The 17058-nt window shown below is 51.9% G+C and overlaps 3 protein-coding genes across 11 annotated transcripts; 2 read left to right on the top strand and 1 right to left on the bottom strand.

Moving 5' to 3' along the window:
* The first annotated feature begins 1948 nt into the window (after positions 1–1948).
* COASY (Coenzyme A synthase) lies at positions 1949–6198 on the top strand. 3 transcript variants are annotated; one of them, XM_080679734.1, is made up of 10 exons: positions 1949–2058; positions 2447–3148; positions 3905–4119; positions 4395–4526; positions 4655–4844; positions 4929–4993; positions 5124–5208; positions 5379–5476; positions 5567–5713; positions 5811–6198. In XM_080679734.1, the coding sequence occupies exons 2-10, from the start codon at positions 2458–2460 to the stop codon at positions 5862–5864; spliced, it is 1677 nt and encodes a 558-aa protein (XP_080535860.1). In that variant the 5' UTR covers positions 1949–2058; positions 2447–2457; the 3' UTR covers positions 5865–6198. The 3 variants fall into 3 exon arrangements, with proteins under 3 accessions (XP_080535860.1, XP_080535859.1, XP_080535861.1); XM_080679733.1 differs by having other exon boundaries at positions 1949–2064; XM_080679735.1 differs by lacking the exon at positions 1949–2058 and adding an exon at positions 2150–2324.
* Positions 6199–6897: 699 nt separating this feature from the next.
* On the top strand, positions 6898–11974 carry MLX (MAX dimerization protein MLX; the record flags this gene model as incomplete). Of its 7 annotated transcripts, none has more annotated exons than XM_080679749.1 (8): positions 6898–7010; positions 7468–7504; positions 7972–8061; positions 8551–8657; positions 8911–9010; positions 9206–9305; positions 9954–10155; positions 10914–11974. In XM_080679749.1, 8 exons carry the CDS (start codon positions 6969–6971, stop codon positions 10980–10982), a joined length of 747 nt encoding a protein of 248 aa, XP_080535875.1. In that variant the 3' UTR covers positions 10983–11974. The 7 variants fall into 7 exon arrangements, with proteins under 7 accessions (XP_080535875.1, XP_080535874.1, XP_080535877.1 ...); XM_080679748.1 differs by having other exon boundaries at positions 10831–11974; XM_080679746.1 differs by having other exon boundaries at positions 6950–7172.
* On the bottom strand, positions 11600–16812 carry PSMC3IP (PSMC3 interacting protein). The gene is made up of 8 exons (XM_080679752.1): positions 16097–16812; positions 15907–16007; positions 15644–15733; positions 13253–13364; positions 12718–12863; positions 12553–12606; positions 12363–12422; positions 11600–12280 (listed from the first exon to the last, which is right to left on the bottom strand). The coding sequence occupies exons 1-8, from the start codon at positions 16128–16130 to the stop codon at positions 12224–12226; spliced, it is 654 nt and encodes a 217-aa protein (XP_080535878.1). The 5' UTR covers positions 16131–16812; the 3' UTR covers positions 11600–12223.
* Positions 16813–17058: the final 246 nt, after the last annotated feature.

The raw sequence follows: 17058 nt of genomic DNA, 5'->3' as shown, positions 1-17058 counted from the left end.
ATCTGTGGCTTCCCTTCTCAGTAGAACCTCGGGTTTTCCCCCAAGGCCTCCCTCCTTTTTTATTTTCTTACTACTCTCCCTCATCTGAACTCACTCAACTGGCCTTCTGCCCCAGGGCCTTTGAACTGTCTGTTTCCTCTGTGTGGTTCACTTGCTTTCAGGTTTTGCTGCTTTTGTGGATGGCCCTACCTATCTAAAATAGCATTTCCTCCCCTCCGCTATAGTCCCCTTGCCCTGTTTTATTTTTCTTCATAGTACTTATCACCAGTAGATGTGTTATAAATTTATTTGCCTTATTGACTGTATTGTTATAGATTTATTTATAGCCTTCACATAAATCCATCCCAAGACACAGGAATCTAAGACACTTGTCCCACGATGATTCAGCATGGACACCGGCGTCACTTCCAGGTGCCGGGGAGGACTGGAGCACGTGGCTTTCATTTCTGCAGTAAATGTGGCCTTCACAGACCAGCGTGTAGATGGCCTGAATTATTCCCAATTCCCTAAGAAGTTGCTGTACCTTCCCAAGGGTCCCTTATTTCCAGGGAGATCCCCCTCATTGGGCCAAGCCCCCTGCAGGCTAGAATAATCCAATCCACACGGGAGTGAGTACCTTGAACCCCTGGCCAAGTGCTGTGGAGGCGCTGCTGGAGGCAGGGTGTGTGGTGATGTAGTTCATTTTCTCCATTTCCTGCCTGGTTAGAGGAATGCTATTGCTTCCTCCTCCCATCCCACAGCTGCACTAGCGATGCCCAGATACCTTCCCTGGCCTTTTGCTGGAACTTGGCAACTATATCAATAAGCTCATTGACAGTATATTCTCTCATCAGGAAACTTTCTTGAGTTGGGAACTGCCCAGCTGGGCTTACCATTGCTGGGTTTTCACTTTTCTTTGTATTAGGGGTTGGATGGTATGAGGTGCTTTGTCTATTTCACTGTTAATCACCACAATATCCTCTCCCACCCTCCCTTCACTTTCCCAGGGATCCCACCTCTTAGCATCCCATTCAGGCATTGTCACAAGCACTCAGGCCTGAATCCAAGGCAGCTTGGGCCCTCCTAGCTTTGCAAAGCAGCATGCCACAATATCCAACCTATTATCCTGCTCTGCCACCTGTCCACCAGCCCGAAGCGAGCAGAGCTGTGAACCACTGCATGTCCTTTCTAACCTCAGTCTTCTTCCAACTTTATAATTCAAGCCCCAGCCTCCAGTTGGGCATTGGTGGCCAAAGTGCCCACAGTGGAGGCCAGCCCACTGCAGCAGCCATTGGACTCCCTCCTTGGCTGCAGGGCACTGTGCACAGTTCCTCAAACAAGCACATTAGACCTGCTGGCGTTTGGAGTGTCACGTGATGGCCCACAAGCATCTACCGGATAGACCACCCTTCCCCTTGCGGAGGTCAATGGCCAACCTGAATTTCCCCAGCAGATGCCTCTTTCCCAAGGCCCATTTCTTCGGTCTCCTAGATGGCTTGCCAATTTTTGGTTTACAACCTGGGGAGTTCCCGGGTGGAATCTGAAACTGCTGCCCCGTACACAGAGGGTGAAGAAAGAGGGAGACCACGCCAGATTAATAGGTAGCAGGGTTTTGTTTTTTAATTTTGTTTTTCAATTACAGTTTACACTCCATATTATTTTTTATCAGTTTCAGGTGTACAGCAGAGTGGTTAGGTGGCAGGTTTAAAAAGCAAGGAGAAAATTTACAAGGCTTGTCCGGGGCAGACACAAGACAAGTCGATCTCTGCATCCACCCAACAGAATCTTAAGTCCGTATGGAGCTTTAACTAGGTTCAGCCATCCGACGGTCTCGACAGCACATTGCTTTCTCAAGGCTCCAGCACACAGTCCCCCAGCGGCTCAGAACTCGGCCCCGCCCCGTCGGCAGAGCTCGCTCCACCCCATGAGAAATCTCGCGAGAATCCCGCTCCGGACAGAAATCGAGACTTTTGGCCTTTCCCGGATTCCGTAGCTCAGAGTCGCAGTTCTTAGCTAGTGCTTCCGGGTTGCATCCCGGGAAAGCTTCAGTGGTGTTGCCAGTGGAACCAAACCCCGGAGGTATCAGTAAGTAGGAGACTGAACCGAGCCTGAGCGCCTGCCTTTAGTCCCCTCCTTTGATTCCTTGAAGGCCCTGGTACAGCTTAGCAGGAGGGCCCAGAATTTCTGGATCCCCAGCCCTATGACTCAGGGGCTCATGTCTAGTTTCCTCTCCCAGGATTTTGATTCAGTTCAGCGAGCTCACCCCCCCGTCTGAGAGATGAGGAAACCGACTCCTAGAGCACAGCCCCGAGGCGCGGTTTACCAGGCCCCGTCCCCTCCCCCGGGTTCCTCTCGGGTGGCACAGACCCTCTATGTCCCCTGTTTTGGGTCCAACGTCCCGTACAGATATCGGCCTCAGGCACATCCCCCTCAGTCACCCTCTACTGGTCTCCCTGACTGTCTACAGGCCTGGGCAACATGGCTTTATTCCGGTCGGGCCTCCTGGTGCTGACGACGCCGCTGGCCTCCCTGGCCCCTCGCCTGGCCCCTATCCTGACCTCTGCGGCCCGGCTCGTGAATGACACACTCTATGTACACCTGCAGCCGGGCATGAGCCTGGAGGGCCCAGCTCAGCCCCTGTCCACCCCCGTGCAGGCCACATTTGAGGTTCTGGATTTCATCTCGTACTTCTATGCTGGCGCCAACGTGCACCCGCACCTGGACATCAGAATTCTGCTAACCAATATCCGAACCAAGAGCGCCTTTCTCCCTCCCCTGGCCAGCTCCGTTCAGAATCTGGCCCACCCGCCGGAGGTGGTGCTGACTGACTTCCAGACCCTGGATGGAAGCCAATACAACCCGGTCAAGCAACAGCTAGAGCGTTATGCCACCAGCTGTTACAGTTGTTGTCCACAACTTACTTCAGTGCTGCTATACCCTGATTATGACTCTGGAGAACTGCCTGTGGAGGTCTCCTTACCCTCCACCATCAGGCCATCTTCCCCTGTGGCCAGATCTCCAAAGCAGCCGGTGCGTGGCTACCATCGTGGGGCTGTGGGTGGCACGTTTGACCGCCTGCACAATGCCCACAAGGTGTTGCTCAGTGTCGCCTGCATCCTGGCCCAGGAGCAGCTTGTGGTGGGAGTAGCAGACAAAGACCTTTTGAAGAGTGAGTGGGGAAAACTGGAATAGGGTGGTGGAGGACCCCCAGAACTCCTTTTTAAAAAATATATATATATTTTTTATTGATTTCAGAGAGGAAGGAAGAGGGAAAGAGATATATAAACAACCATGATGAGAGAGAATCATGGATCGGCTGCCTCCCTCAAGTCCTGCACTGGGGATCGAGTCCACAACCCGGGCATGTGCCCTTGACCGGAGTCGAACCTGGGGCCTTTCAGTTCGCAGGCCAACGCTCTATCCACTGAGCCAAACCGGCCAGGGCCCCAAAACTCCTTGTAATGTGCCAGTGCCAAGGCTGAGAAAGGGTAGGGCCATCCATTACTTTCTACCCCTCCCAAATGTCACACACAGTGCCGGGCACTCAGTTGGTGCTAAGGAAACTTTGTTAAATGAATAAAAGCAGCCTTCTCAATGTGTCGTCTGGTCACCACTCAATCAGAATCCCCCCAAACATGGAACCAAGGAGTCTGCATTTTTAACAAATCCTTGAACGCCTCTGTCTGGCTCTGACGCCCACTGGCACTGCTAGTTCTCTGGACACATGCCAGCCCTTGCACTGACTATTGTGCTTGCCTGCTGCCTGCCCCTCATAGTTTTCCCACCACAGACCACATCCCAGTTTAGCCCTTTCTTCCTGCCACCCACCTTTGGAGACAGGATGCTTAGGGCCACTTTTCCCCAAACTGGCCCATACTCTTCCTCCCCAATAAAAAGATCTCACTGTTCTGGGCCTCTTCCTCAGGCAAGTTGCTCCCTGAGCTGCTCCAGTCCTACGCAGAACGTGTGGAACATCTGAGTGAGTTCCTGGTGGACATCAAGCCCTCCTTGGCTTTTGATATCATCCCCCTGCTGGACCCCTATGGGCCTGCTGGCTCTGACCCCTCCCTGGAGTTCCTGGTGGTCAGCGAGGAGACCTATCGTGGGGGGATGGCCGTCAACCGCTTCCGCCTTGAGAATGTAACCTGTGAGGGAGATTGGCAGAGGGAGGGGATGGGGATGGGGATGGGGAAGGCTATTGTAGGGAGGGTGCTATTGGAAGTACCATGCCCCAGAGGAGGGGAGAGAGGGCCCAAGGTGGTAGAAAGAGGCAAGGAGGAACTGGTTCCCAGGTTGTCTTCTGAGGCAAGCTCTACCTCTGGAGTAAGTAGGGGAGGGTAAGGGGGCAAGTTGGTGTCAGTGTTTGCCCTTCATCTCACCCCTCTTTCCCTCTCATCACCCCTCCTTTACTTCAGGACCTGGAGGAGCTTACTTTGTTCCAGATCCAGCTACTGCAAGACCTAAGCCACAGGGAAAATGAAGAGGACAAAATCAGCTCCTCCAGCTCCCGCCAGCGAATGCTGGGAAACCTGCTTCGGCCCCCATATGTAAGCATGTCTTTCCTTCCTCCCACCTTCTTGGATAGGCTGGAAATGCTAGAAGGTGGAGACTGAAGGATTCAACCCAAACATGAGCCTGAGGACCCTAGTAACGGGTTCCTTTTATCTACCCCCAGATGAGGTCAGAGCTCCCTGCTGGTCTCTACGTGATTGGGCTGACAGGTATAAGTGGCTCTGGAAAGAGCTCAGTAGCTCAGCGGCTGAAAGGCCTGGGGGCATATGTCATCGATTGTGACCAGCTGGGCCATCGGGCCTATGCCCCGGGTGGTCCTGCCTACCAGCCCGTGGTGCAAGTCTTTGGAACAGGTAATGACTGCAGAGGGCTGGAGGAGGCCTGAAGTGAGGAGATGGCCTGGTCTCTTTGCCCAATCCTCTGTCTCTGTCATCTAGATATTCTCCATAAAGATGGCATTATCAACAGGAAGGTCCTGGGCAGCCGGGTTTTTGGGAACAAGGTAAATACACACCTCTCCAAAGGTTCTCAGCTGCAATAGTCCCAAGGGTTGGGACCCAGTGGACTTCCCTGGGCTGGCTCCATCTTCAAGGGGAGTAACCACTGCCCACTTGCTCTACCCTGTTTCTCAGAAGCACCTGAAGAAGCTCACGGACATTATGTGGCCGGTTATCGCAATGCTGGCCCGAGAGGAGATGGATCTGGCTGTGGCTGAGGGTGAGTCAGAGGGATGGTGGGAGTGGCTGAGGGGCACAGTTAAGCAGATCCTTTCCCTGGGAGTTTCCTACTCCAAGCCAGACCACCCACGTTCCCAGGGACCATGTTTCATTGACTGTCTGGTAGCAAGTGACAGGGTACTGCTGGTAGTGACTGGAGTCTCCCTACAGGAAAGCAGGTATGCGTGATTGAAGCTGCCATGCTACTTGAAGCCGGCTGGCAGAGCATGGTGCATGAGGTGTGGACCATTGTCGTTCCTGAGACTGAGGTATCTGGAGCCCACCTGCCACCCCACCTCCATTGCAGACTGCATCCTGCTCTGAGCCAGTTGGCTGACAAATGCCATGTCTGTACCTAGGCTGTACGACGAATTATGGAGAGGGATGGCCTGAGTGAGGCTGCAGCTCAAAGCCGGCTGCAGAGCCAGATGAGTGGACAGCAGCTTGTGGACCAGAGCCATGTGGTGCTAAGCACCTTATGGGAGCCGCATGTCACCCAGCTCCAGGTTGATGCCCAGGGAAAAGCTGGGTTGTTGGGAGGGAGTCTTCAGTGAATGCCTACCTGACTCTGTCTTTTCCTCACAACATTCTGGTTGCCCAAAGGTGGAGAAAGCCTGGGCCCTCCTGCAGAAGCGTATAGATGCCATCCAGCCATAATGAGTTTTCTGTGGGGCCAGATTGGCCCCTGGAGCTGACAAGAGATCATCCAGTGGTGAGGAGGAATGGGGGCTTCCATGCTCACCCTAGCTTGGGCCTAGAGGGCTCTGAGCTAAGCTGGGTGGGGCAGGGCCTGGTGGACACAGGAAGCTTACCCAGCTTGCAGGTGTTTGACCAACACTGAGGATGTGGCCCATGGGGCAACAGCCCCCTCTGGCATTCCAACCCCATTCTTGCCTACAGGTGTCTGTGATACCTAAGGCTAGTAAGGGAGAAAGGGGGGAAAGGGCAAACAATGGAACTTGTAACAGAATTAAAGGTTGATGTTTCCAGGTGCTGTCTGTATGGTGTCTGCTTCCTGCTCCAATGCCTCTAGGTAACTTTGGGATCCTTGAGCCACAAGGGCAGGACTCAGGCCTGAGCTGGAAGCCAGGAGTACAGTGGTTAAGAGCATGGCCTTTGGAGCTAACCAGACTGAAGCCAGCCTTGGCCCTGTCACTGAGTAGCTGTGTGCATTTGGACAAGTTACAAACTTTCTAGGTTCCTCAGTTTCCTTATCTATGAAGTAGCATAACTTGGCCAGTAATTCTTTGGAAGTATTAATTCCACAAGTACCCAGCTGGATCCTAGGCTTGATGTTGGAGGACCATCCTTCAACACGCCAGGCGGACCTCTGCCATCACAGAGCCTGCAGCTTGGTGAAGTTGGACAAGGTGGTGGCTGGACGGATTGGTGGGCCAGGGAGAAAGGCATTCCCAGGGACGCCTAGGCCTGGCAGTGTGTCTTTGTGTGCACAACTGTCTGCAAACATTACTGGAACAAGCCTTTTGAAATGACTCCATTTCACAGAATGTGCTTCTTGCCGCCTGCCCCAAGGGAGGGAGACCAACAGGGTGACCTCCCCAAAGCAACCTGTATCAGCCCAACAGCTAGCTCAGCCCACTCCGCGGGTTCGGTGTTCCCTGGCTGCGCACGCACGTCACCCTCGCCCCGCCCTTTTCTCCTTGGCCGCGGATTGGCTGGTTTGGGTCACATGGGCATACCTCGCTTTTCCTGGCGACAGTGGCCGGCCCACTGGCTGGTTTCCGGTGCGGTGGGTCGGAGATGACGGAACCCGGCGCTTCTCTGGAGGACCCCTGGGTCAAGGCAAGCTCCGCGGGCGAGCACGCCGGTGAGGGGAGGGCGGTCGGGTGCGTGTACGTTGGGGGTCCGGAAGATGAGGGAAGTCACTCCGGTGCCCAAAGTACCCCTGCTTCCGCCCTCCGGGCCCGGGGCAGAGAAGGCAGCTCACCCCCCGCGCGTGCTAAGGTGGGGAGTTGACTGAGGCGTGTGTGCGCGAGTGTGAGGGGACGGGTTTGGGGCTGGGGGGTGGAGGTGTTGGGCAGGCGGGATCATGCCGAGGGGCGGCGCTCCCACGACCTAGCCAGTCTTGGCTCTCGGGGAAATCCTTCAGTTTCTTGCGCGCGCTGGTGTGTGTCCGTCCGTCCTTCAATTGCCTGCGCACCTGCCTGAGTGCATACGATTGGATGCACAGAGTGAATGAAAGAGGCTTCCTCCGGGGACGGAGGTCTGATGAGCTTTCCTCCCTTGCTGGGTGCCGCAGGTGGAGTATGCCTACAGCGACAACAGCCTGGACCCCGGTGAGTGCCTCCCCACGGGCTTCAGCTCTGGAGTGACACTCCCACTTCAGACCTGTAGATTCGCTTGGCCTTGGCAGCCACAGCTGACCACAGTCCACTGTCTCTGAGCCTGAAACAGTGAGGGAGGAGCTGGAGGACAAGGGCAGGGGATGTGGGAGGGTGATCCTAGTTCCCTCTGCTCTGGAACAGGGAAGTGATGGAAATAGTGACAGCTGGTCACTCCCACCCTCATCAAGCCCAGGTGTTACTTTATGAACCAACAGTATCATTGCAGGCCAGTGGAGCAGTTTAGACCCCAGGGACAGGAGCATTGCAGCGTGGCTGGCCCAGTATGGCTAGCTTTTGGTTTAAGGGGAGAGGTCAGCATTTAAGGATCAGGGAGCCATTGTGCCCACAGGTGTCTGAGGGCCTAGCAGTGTCTCCCCCGCCCCCCTTACCCCTTAGTGATTGGGGCCTCTCTTTTCCAGGGCTTTTTGTAGAAAGCTCCCGAAAGGGGAGTGTAGTGTCCAGAGCTAATAGCATCGGTTCCACCAGTGCCTCTTCCGTCCCTAACACAGGTAGGCAGCCACATCCCCCATCTGGCGGGGCTCAGATATGCCATCATTTTAGTATCTTTCTTAGGACGCTCCAGCCATCCGCGTGGGGTGCTAGAGCCCTAGTGCTAGACACAGGGTCTCACCATCTTTTACCTCATCTAGAACGGTGGTCGGCAAACTCGTTAGTCAACAAAGCCAAATATCAACAGTACAACGATTGACATTTCTTTTGAGAGCCACATTTTTTAAACTTAAACTGTATAGGTAGGTACATTGTTATTAACTTAATTAGGTTTCTCCTAAGCTGGCCTTTGCTAAAAACTCAAGGGGCCAAAGAGCCGCATGTGGCTCGCGAGCCGCAGTTTGCCGACCACTGATCTAGAATATTAAGTTCCCGTGTCCATCTGCTACCTGGGCACTACGTTCTTTTTCCCAGTTAGGGAAAGATGGATTAGCTGGGTCTCACTGGGCCCCAGAATGATCTCTTTCTGCCCCCAACTCTGAGCGTAGATGACGAGGACAGTGATTACCACCAGGAGTCCTACAAGGAGTCCTACAAGGACCGGCGCCGACGAGCACACACGCAAGCTGAACAGAAGAGGAGGGATGCTATCAAGGTGATTGGGGAGGCCTCGGCCAGCACAGGAAGGTCCTGCTTATTTCAGACTCATTGTGCCCTGACCCCATTAGACAGGCCCAAGCGACCTGCGGGCAGCTAGTCTAGTCCCTGGACATGAACACCTCCCTCCTTCCAGCCCCTTTCCCCTTTTAGTTTGTGAGCATGGGACTTAGTGCCATGGAAGAAAAGTTTTGTGCCAGTTTGTCTTAACCCCTCAGTTAAGGAATCGATTTCCCTTGCTCTCTCCACAGAGAGGCTATGACGACCTTCAGACCATCGTCCCCACCTGCCAGCAGCAGGACTTCTCCATTGGCTCCCAAAAGCTCAGCAAAGCCATCGTTCTGCAGAAGAGTATGGCAGGGAGAGCACTGGAGGGCTGGAGCAATGGGGCTATGAGCAGGCTAGCCTCATGCCCACTTGTGGCCTGGCCCTGTGGGGTGGTTGTAATGGGAGACTTGGGGAATGGGGAAAAGGGGAACAAGATCAGCCTTGTCCTCTGGCTGAGATTTCCTCTATGCCCACAACCTCTTTCCACCTCAACCCCAGCTATTGACTACATCCAGTTTTTGCACAAGGAGAAGAAAAAGCAGGAAGAGGAGGTGTCCACACTACGCAAGGACGTCATGGCCCTAAAGATCATGAAAGTGTAAGGGTGCCGAACTGTGGGAACCAGGGCTTCTGAGCGGACTGGGGCCAACTTCAGTTCACACTCTCCCTTTTGTTCAAAGGCCACATCAGATAATATTCTCCCTCCGGTGGCCACTTAGAGGCAGGAGCCTGTCCCCCAATAGTCCCTGACACACAGTAGACAGTGGAAGTCTGTTGGATTAATGGAAGGAAGGTTAGAGAAGATACACTGAGTGGCCAGATTATGAGATCTCTGAACGCATAATAATCTGGCCACTCTGTGTGTGTGTGTGTGTGTGTGTGTGTGTGTGTGTAATGAATTCGTGCATGGGTGGAGTCCGGTCAGCCTGGCCAGGGGGAGGGGACATGGGCGGTTGGCCGGCCTGCCTGCTGGTTGAACTCCTGGTCAAGGGGACAATTTGCTTATTAGCCTTTTATTATATAGGATATACACTGAGTGGCCATATTATTATGCATTCAGAGATCGTAATAATCTGGCCACTCAGTGTAGGTCTCTGTTTTTAACCTAAAAGCAGTATCTAGCTTATGAATATATCCCCAAAGCTCTCTAGGAATCTTCTTGGTGGGGGAGGTATTGGGGTCACCCTATTACTCCTGGCCTGGTAGAGCTGCTCTAGCACCTTAGCCCTGGCCTGCTTGCTTTTAGGAACTACGAGCAGATTGTGAAGGCACACCAGGACAACCCCCACGAGGGGGAAGATCAGGTTTCTGACCAGGTCAAGTTCAGTGTGTTTCAAGGCATCATGGACGCCCTGTTCCAGTCCTTCAATGCTTCCATCTCCATGGCCAGCTTCCAGGAGCTGTCGGCCTGTGTCTTCAGCTGGATTGAGGAGCACTGTAAGCCGCAGGTATGGGGCCGCCGTGGTCACAGGGCCTGGGGTCTTCGCCCACCTTCAGGCTAAGTGACCCAAGCCATTTCCGAAAAGCAGGTAGATTTTAGGCTTCTTCAGGGTGTTTCTACAACTTTCAGTACTCGTTCCCCCCTTCTTTGCTTTCTAAAGTTTACATTTTCCTGTTACGGTTTCATTGATCAAGTATGATCTGAGCACTTACTCCTATAAGGCCAAATTCTGCCTTGGTTTAGTCCGTGTTGTGGCCACCTTGGTCACTCCTCGGCTGCCCAGTATGTAAGCCCCATCACTTGAAGCAGAATTACGTGGGGTTTTTCGAAAGATTTCTAGCCCCAACCCAGGCCTACTAAGGTAGCTTTTCCTGGAGTTTATTATTTGTAATGGTGTGGTGTGTTAATGGTATTAAACTGAATCTTCTGCTTTTGAGGCCTAGTTGCTTCTGCTGGGGCTTAAACTTGTTTCTCAGATTCTTGTTTTTGTTTTCAAACATTTTTTTAATGAGACACTTTAAACATACTGGAACATCAAGAGAATTTACATTAAATATTCATGTCACCCAAATTCTACCATTAACATTTTCCATATTATCACATAGCTGTCACATTGGGGGCATTGCAAAGTAAACTGTAGACATTAGTGCTTCCCAGGGGCTTTTTTTTTTTTTCTCACTAGAAAGAGTGCACCTGGTCAGGTGTCCCAGACAGCTCTCTGCCCTCACCTGAGCATCATCTCTCTTGCTCTGCTGCCCTCAACAGACCCTACGGGAGATCGTGATTGGTGTCCTGCACCAACTGAAGAACCAGCTTTACCGACCTGCAGAATAGCCAACAAGAGGTCTCAAGTCTCCTACTTGGTCACAACCACTGGGCTTGTGAGATTGGACTGCGACACCGTACACCAGTCAGCTGGTTTCTCTTTCATGTTTCATCCCCTAGCCCCCCTCGTCCTCAGTGGGACTGGGGTGTTTGTGAAAGCTTCTGATTAATTTATTATATTGACTATAGAGCTCGAACCTACCCAGTCTTCCCCATAGAAGTCCTCAGAATGGGGGTCTGCTCTGGGCACCGGCCCCCCTTTCCTAAGCCTCAGATTTCAGCACATATCTACACATATTTAGAAAGTACTGTTTGCCTGTTTCGGTATCTTGGGTGACAACTGGCCCAAGTTTGGCCATTTTGGCAATAGTTGCTCGGGAGGAAAGCATTAAGAGAAAAAGACGTCCACAGCTACGAAGGGTGAAGGCCGCTCATGCCTAGGCTAGAGCTGCCTGGTCAGCCCAAGGTAGAGCCACGGCTTTCTGGCCGGCGCAGGCTCGGCTGCCAGGGTCCTGCTCCTGCTGCTTACTCCATCGCCTCTTCCCTGCTCTGGGCAGCAGAGGGAAGCATCCTCCCACCTACTCCTGCCCTCTGTCCCCACAGGCATTGGCGCTGCACAACAGAGTCAAATGTGACAAAAGGTTTTATTTTTCTAAATACCAACAAAAACAGTTTTGCTAAAGTTACAATTTTAAAAAATTAGCTGGGCCTCAAAACCACCCCAGCTTTCTGTCAGGTGTATCTGGGTCTCTATCATCTCTCATGTGCTGCTTACATTTCTCCCAGGACTTGGGGGTGGGTGAAGGCCTGAGGTATATGGAACCCAAGGAAGTCTAGGGTGCAGCCCTGGACTCCTTGAATGCTGTGTATAATAGCCTCTATCTTTGTCCCCCAACCTCCCTCTTGCCTTCCTCAGATTTGTTATCTGGGAGGTTTGATTATCCAGAGGAAATTAAATATTTTTATATCAAATTATATTACAATAAATATTGCCAAATGCTTTCCTTTAGTTTTGCTCCAAGTCTAAGTGTTAAGCGCAAGCATTTGAAATTTACATTCTAGACCATGTAATGAGTGTACCCACCCACTCTGGGTGACCAGCACTCTTCCTCCTCCTCCGGCTCTAATCCTCTGGTTTATGCCCCTCTCCCAACTGCCCTGCTCAAAGGTTGAAAGCAGCAGTAACAATAAAAAAAACTGGCAGTCAGTCTGGGACTCTGTCCCCATAACCAGTCCTACCACAGGGGCTCTCAGGGGTCTGGGAGCTTGACATTGTAATCTTCATCTGTCTCTATCCCAACTTCCTCCTGTGGGGCAATGAGACAAGTGAATGAGACCTCTTTGGGTGAAACCCCAGGGGGAGCAAGGAAGAGAAAGAGAACCACTTACAAAGAACTGCTTCTTACTCTTGGGGTATCCTTCAAGGATTGCATCACACAGTTCTGTTGCCTGACAAGAAACAAAACCACCCCTTTGCGGATGGGCAGTACTTGGCACTGCCTAACAGATCCATGATAGGGGCAGCAGTTTCTCTGGGGGGTGCTTTTTCCAGGGCCTGCCTTGGGAATTCTGCACTTACCATCCTCTTGCGCTTCCTCCACTCCTTGCAGTACTTCTGCCTCTCTCTGTACACCTAAGCAGGGGGAACAGGTCCCTCTAAGCCCTTAGCGCCACGGCAGGGCGGCCGCTGGGGTCAACTCTTGTGCTGGCTTCTCTGCACAGGCTGCCCTCCCTCCCAGCTCACCTGTTCTTTCTCTTCCGGGGTCACATGGTTGGTGGCTGCTTTGATGTTCTTCAGTCTCTCTGTGTAGCCAGCACATTCCTTCTTTAACTCCTGGATCTCTTTCTGCATCTCCGGTGTGGTCAGGGCACTAGTTAACTCCTTCAGCTCTGAAACCACATCTCCCTGAGATCACTTGCTGTCCCCCAAGGAAAGGGTTCTCTTCCAGTGGGTACTCCCTGAGGTAGGAGACTAGGCCTCCACTTGCTCTGGGTTTTACACCCAGGGTCCAGAATGGGCCCCTTATTCTAGAAATGTCCAGGAAGCTGTAGCCAGTTAGAGGAGCAGGAATAAAGGGAAGAGTGGGAACTGTATACTGATAATCATGGTAAGGAAAGCAGATGCATGTCCCTTAATGTAAATGCTATGGCAGCCCAGCAAAGGGATCCTCACTGCAATGAGACAATAATGCAGTCAACACCCATTTCCTTAGTAATTCCTGACCTCTGGACAGACCCTGATCTAGCTAGGGGCACCCTCCAGAACAGCCCATTCCTACCAGCCTCCATTTGGCGGCAGCTCTGCTGCAAGCTCTGCACCTTGGCAGTGAGGGTCACGATTTTGGCATCCAAGCTTTGGAGGTCAGCATCACTCACCGTGTCAAACTGGTCCTGCCAAAGACAAGAAACGTGGCCTGATATGTGACACAGGATGGGAACCCACATCTAAACGGCAACATTCACACACACTTAAGAACCTTCCAAAGGACCTTCCAAAATAGGAGTGTACTTTTGAGAGATCATTCAATTTCGTACTGGGTCCAACAATAAGGTATCAAAGTTGAAACCTAATGCCTGTCCTCAAGGGGTTTCTAGGTTGGCAGGAGACTAAACAGGACAAATATCTTTCAGTTTAGTGGTCAAATCTCTCACTAGGCTGAAGGAGGAAAGGAACATTCTTCCCAAAGTGATGATGACTAAATGAGGGCTTCCACAACAGGAAGAGTCTGGACAGGCAGAGGCATGGTGGGAGGGATCTGGTTAAGGGACTCTAGTAATGAAGTCTGAGGGGCCCCTCCCATGAGACACGAGCTGCTAGAAAAAGGACTGTGTTGGGGCTCGGTGGGGTCTCATCAGTTGGTGAGTGGAGCGGGTTAGAAAGGATGTGAATCCAGCCTGGGTAGCCTATAAGGCAATGTTAAACCTTTACAACAAGAGGCAGCAAACTACAGCCTGTAAGCCAAATCCTGCATGTTTTTTTAAAAACAAAAATATATTGAAACAGCCACTCATTACTATTGCCTATGGCTGCTTTTGCTCTACACTGGTGCACTTGAGGAGTCGACAGTTGAGTAGCTGTGGCAAGAGACCACCTGGCCTGCAGAGCATAACTGGCCCTTTACAGGAAAAAAAAATTTTCATCTTCTTTAGGGGACCTTCAACAGAGTAGTAACATAATGAAACCTATTTTAGGAAAATTAGCTTTGATGGTGATTTGATTCAGTTAAACGAGTAATACTGGGTGTTAAATACTGTGGGGTGCTAAGTAAAGGAAGATAAATGAGAAATGGGGTCTGTCTTAGGACAGTTTAGTGGGGGAGACAAGTAAAAAGACAATTATACTACAGTATGCCTCAAGAGGTAAGCACCTCAAGAGGCCATGAGCTCAGAGCATCCAGAGAAGATTTCTGGAGAAGGTAATGCCTGAGTGAAATTCTAAAGAGTGAGTAAGTTAGAGGGGCAAAGAGGTATAAGAGGAAGAAGGGACTATAACACTCCAGGCAAAGGAAAGACAATGAGCAAAGGACACAGGAATAAAACACATTTAATGGTCTAGTATTAATGGATGGAGAAATAACAGGGACAGATGAGGTTAGAGGCAGGCTGGGGCCAAGTCTCCAAGTGCCTTTTACCTGTTCCAGAGGCACTAGAATTTTAGGTAGGGAAATGTCATGACTAGATTTTCATGAACACAGATCGCTCTGGCTGCAATGTTTGAGGAGACCAGGAGATGTTAGGATACTGCAATAGATGAGGAGCATCTGAACTAGAGCAGTGATGGCATGTGGATTCAAGAAGGGAAAAATCAGCTGGACTTGATGGCTGGCTAGGCACGTGAGATAAGGGAGGTTAAGAATGACCCCCTCGTCTCTGGCTTGGGTGAAGACTGATTCCATTAAGAAAGAAGAATGTGCCCTAGTTGATATGGCTCAGTGGATAAAGCGACTGAAAGGTCACAGGTTCAATTCCGTTCAAGGGCACATGCCCAAGTTGCAGGCTCCATCTCCAGGAGGGGGCATGCAGGAGGCAGCCAATCAATGATTCTCTCTCATCATTGATGTTTTGGGTTTTGTTTTGTTTTTTTCTCTCTCTCTCCCTTCCTCCCTGAAATCAACAAAAAAGAAAGAGAGAAAGAAAGAAAGAAAGAAAGAAAGAGAGAGGAAGGAAGGAAGGAAGGAAGGAAGGAAGGAAGGAAAAAGAGAGAGAGAGAGAGAGAGAGAGAAAAGGAAGAATGTGAGAGGAGCCAGTAGGGGAGAGATGAAGCATCCTACTGTAGCCATAATGATTCTGAAAGACATCCATTTGGAGGTCTGGGCTGGAGATACAAAATTAATGTGTTTAGGAAGGCAGGTGGAGACAGAAGGAAAATAATTTGGCAGAAGGTGGTTCTAATCTAGATGATTGGGAGTAAGAACTTCCAGCATAAATGGATCTTGGATTTTCTGTCATCTATCATATTTTAAGTATGGAAATCTCATGAAGTTTGGATCATAGCAAGGGAGTACACACACTGATTTAAAGGATGGCTGGGGCCCTTTTAATGGCGTAAGACAGCTCAGTTTCATGGATTGCCTCAATTCTCCCAAAGAGAGTTCATACTTGGGGCTGATTCATCTAAATTAGGCTCGCACACGGGGTGGGGGGGGTTAATTTGCGCAGACTTCCCTCACCTGGTCCGCAAAATATATCTTCTGCTTGCCGTACATCTTCTCTTTAATCTTGCCTTGTTGGGCCAGCTGCTCCAGCGCCTTCACCACGGCCTGGCAGAGGCGAGAGTGCGGAGCAATCAGTGACTTCGGGCCGGGCGGCCAGTGTTAAGGGCAGCGCGCGACCAGCCTTAGGAAGCCCAGGGCTAGAATGGCAGCGTCGAGACCAGGACCCCAGGCCGACTTGAGGGGTGCCCAGGGGAGGAATCCCGGGAGAGGGTCCTCACCGCTTTGCCCAGTCCGTGTTCCCGCTGCAGGTTTCCAAACACATCCTGGGCGCTGTAGGGCCGGTTCTGCTCCTGCAGGTACTTCAGGAGGATCCCGGGGGCTACGGGAGGAGAAAATACAGGGGAGGGTCACTCAGCCGACCCCTTACCCGCTCCCCTCCGGTCTCCCCGGTTCCCGAAGCCTGCGTACCTCCAGTCGCCGCTTCAGTCCTGCCTTTACTCATGGCCTTTCCCGCCGCCAAACTCCGAAAGCCGGACGTTACAGTTGCTCCGGGCAACGGCTTCTTCCGGCGGCGGGAGGGGCGGGCCTCCTGCGGTGACTGCCGGAAGAGGAAGCCTTCGCGAGGAACGAAGCTGCCCTTCCGGGGCCCCCTAGTGGATTTCTGCCCGGAGCCAGGACACCGCGCGCCCCCCCCCGCCTGGGAGTCTCTGCAGAGGAGGCGGGGGACACACTTCCAATCTCTCCCTTCTTCCCCCTCGGGACGGAAGCCGTAGTAAATCACGCCTTGGTTTTGTGACCCAGCCCCCACGGCGGCTGAGCAGGGCCGAAGGTTCCGGCGGGAAACCTCAGGGTCAACTCCCGCTGGGCCATCGGCTCGCTCAAGGTCACAGCGCAGTTACGATCAAGGCCACGTCCTATCCCACGGCCCGAGGCCCTTTGCCGGTTAGTCTTATCATTTGTAGAGTAGGAACCAGGGTTACTTGCAGAAGGGTGATCGTAGACTTAATAAGTAAAACACCCTGGAAAGAAAATAGTCACCTGTTTTCTCGTTACCGAGCTCCGCACACAGGGGGCGCTCAATACATGCTGTGGTTTGAACGCCAAGGAAAGGTAGGGCTGGGAGGGGGCTATTAAACCGCAAAGCTTTTAGAAGAGTTTCCTGTTGGCTGAGTCAATTTTATGGCAACACCTGGCAGGTACTTTCCACTCCTGCCCACAGTGGCCAATGGGACAAAGCTTAAAATAAGTATTTCTAGTTTCTGAGGTCAGGTGAAGGCCAAAAGAGCAGCTGTCCCTGCAGCTCAAACAATCCAGAGGAGGGACATGGTGTTACTTTTTAAAGCCTTGTTACCTAAAATCTCATTAGCCTTTGAAATATATTTGTCTTCACACGTTTAGGGAGAAGTATCGAGAATTAGATGCCCTGGCCA

Source organism: Plecotus auritus, assembly GCF_963455305.1.
Source record: "Plecotus auritus genome assembly, chromosome: 7".
Taxonomy (NCBI): domain Eukaryota; kingdom Metazoa; phylum Chordata; class Mammalia; order Chiroptera; family Vespertilionidae; genus Plecotus; species Plecotus auritus.
This window is presented reverse-complemented; position numbering and strand designations above follow the sequence as displayed.

Bases quoted from the DNA above. Each gene is read 5' to 3' on its own strand.
- COASY (XM_080679735.1), top strand. From the start codon at position 2,258: ATGAGGAAACCGACTCCTAGAGCACAGCCCCGAGGCGCGGTTTACCAG. The intron at 4,120-4,394 runs GTAACCTGTGAG...CCTTTACTTCAG, and splicing joins ACCGCTTCCGCCTTGAGAAT to GACCTGGAGGAGCTTACTTT. The intron at 5,714-5,810 runs GTTGATGCCCAG...GGTTGCCCAAAG, and splicing joins CGCATGTCACCCAGCTCCAG to GTGGAGAAAGCCTGGGCCCT.
- PSMC3IP (XM_080679752.1), bottom strand. From the start codon at position 16,130: ATGAGTAAAGGCAGGACTGAAGCGGCGACTGGAG. The intron at 12,607-12,717 runs GTGAGCTGGGAG...CCCCCTGCTTAG, and splicing joins CCCCGGAAGAGAAAGAACAG to GTGTACAGAGAGAGGCAGAA. The intron at 12,281-12,362 runs GTAAGTGGTTCT...ATTGCCCCACAG, and splicing joins AGAGTAAGAAGCAGTTCTTT to GAGGAAGTTGGGATAGAGAC.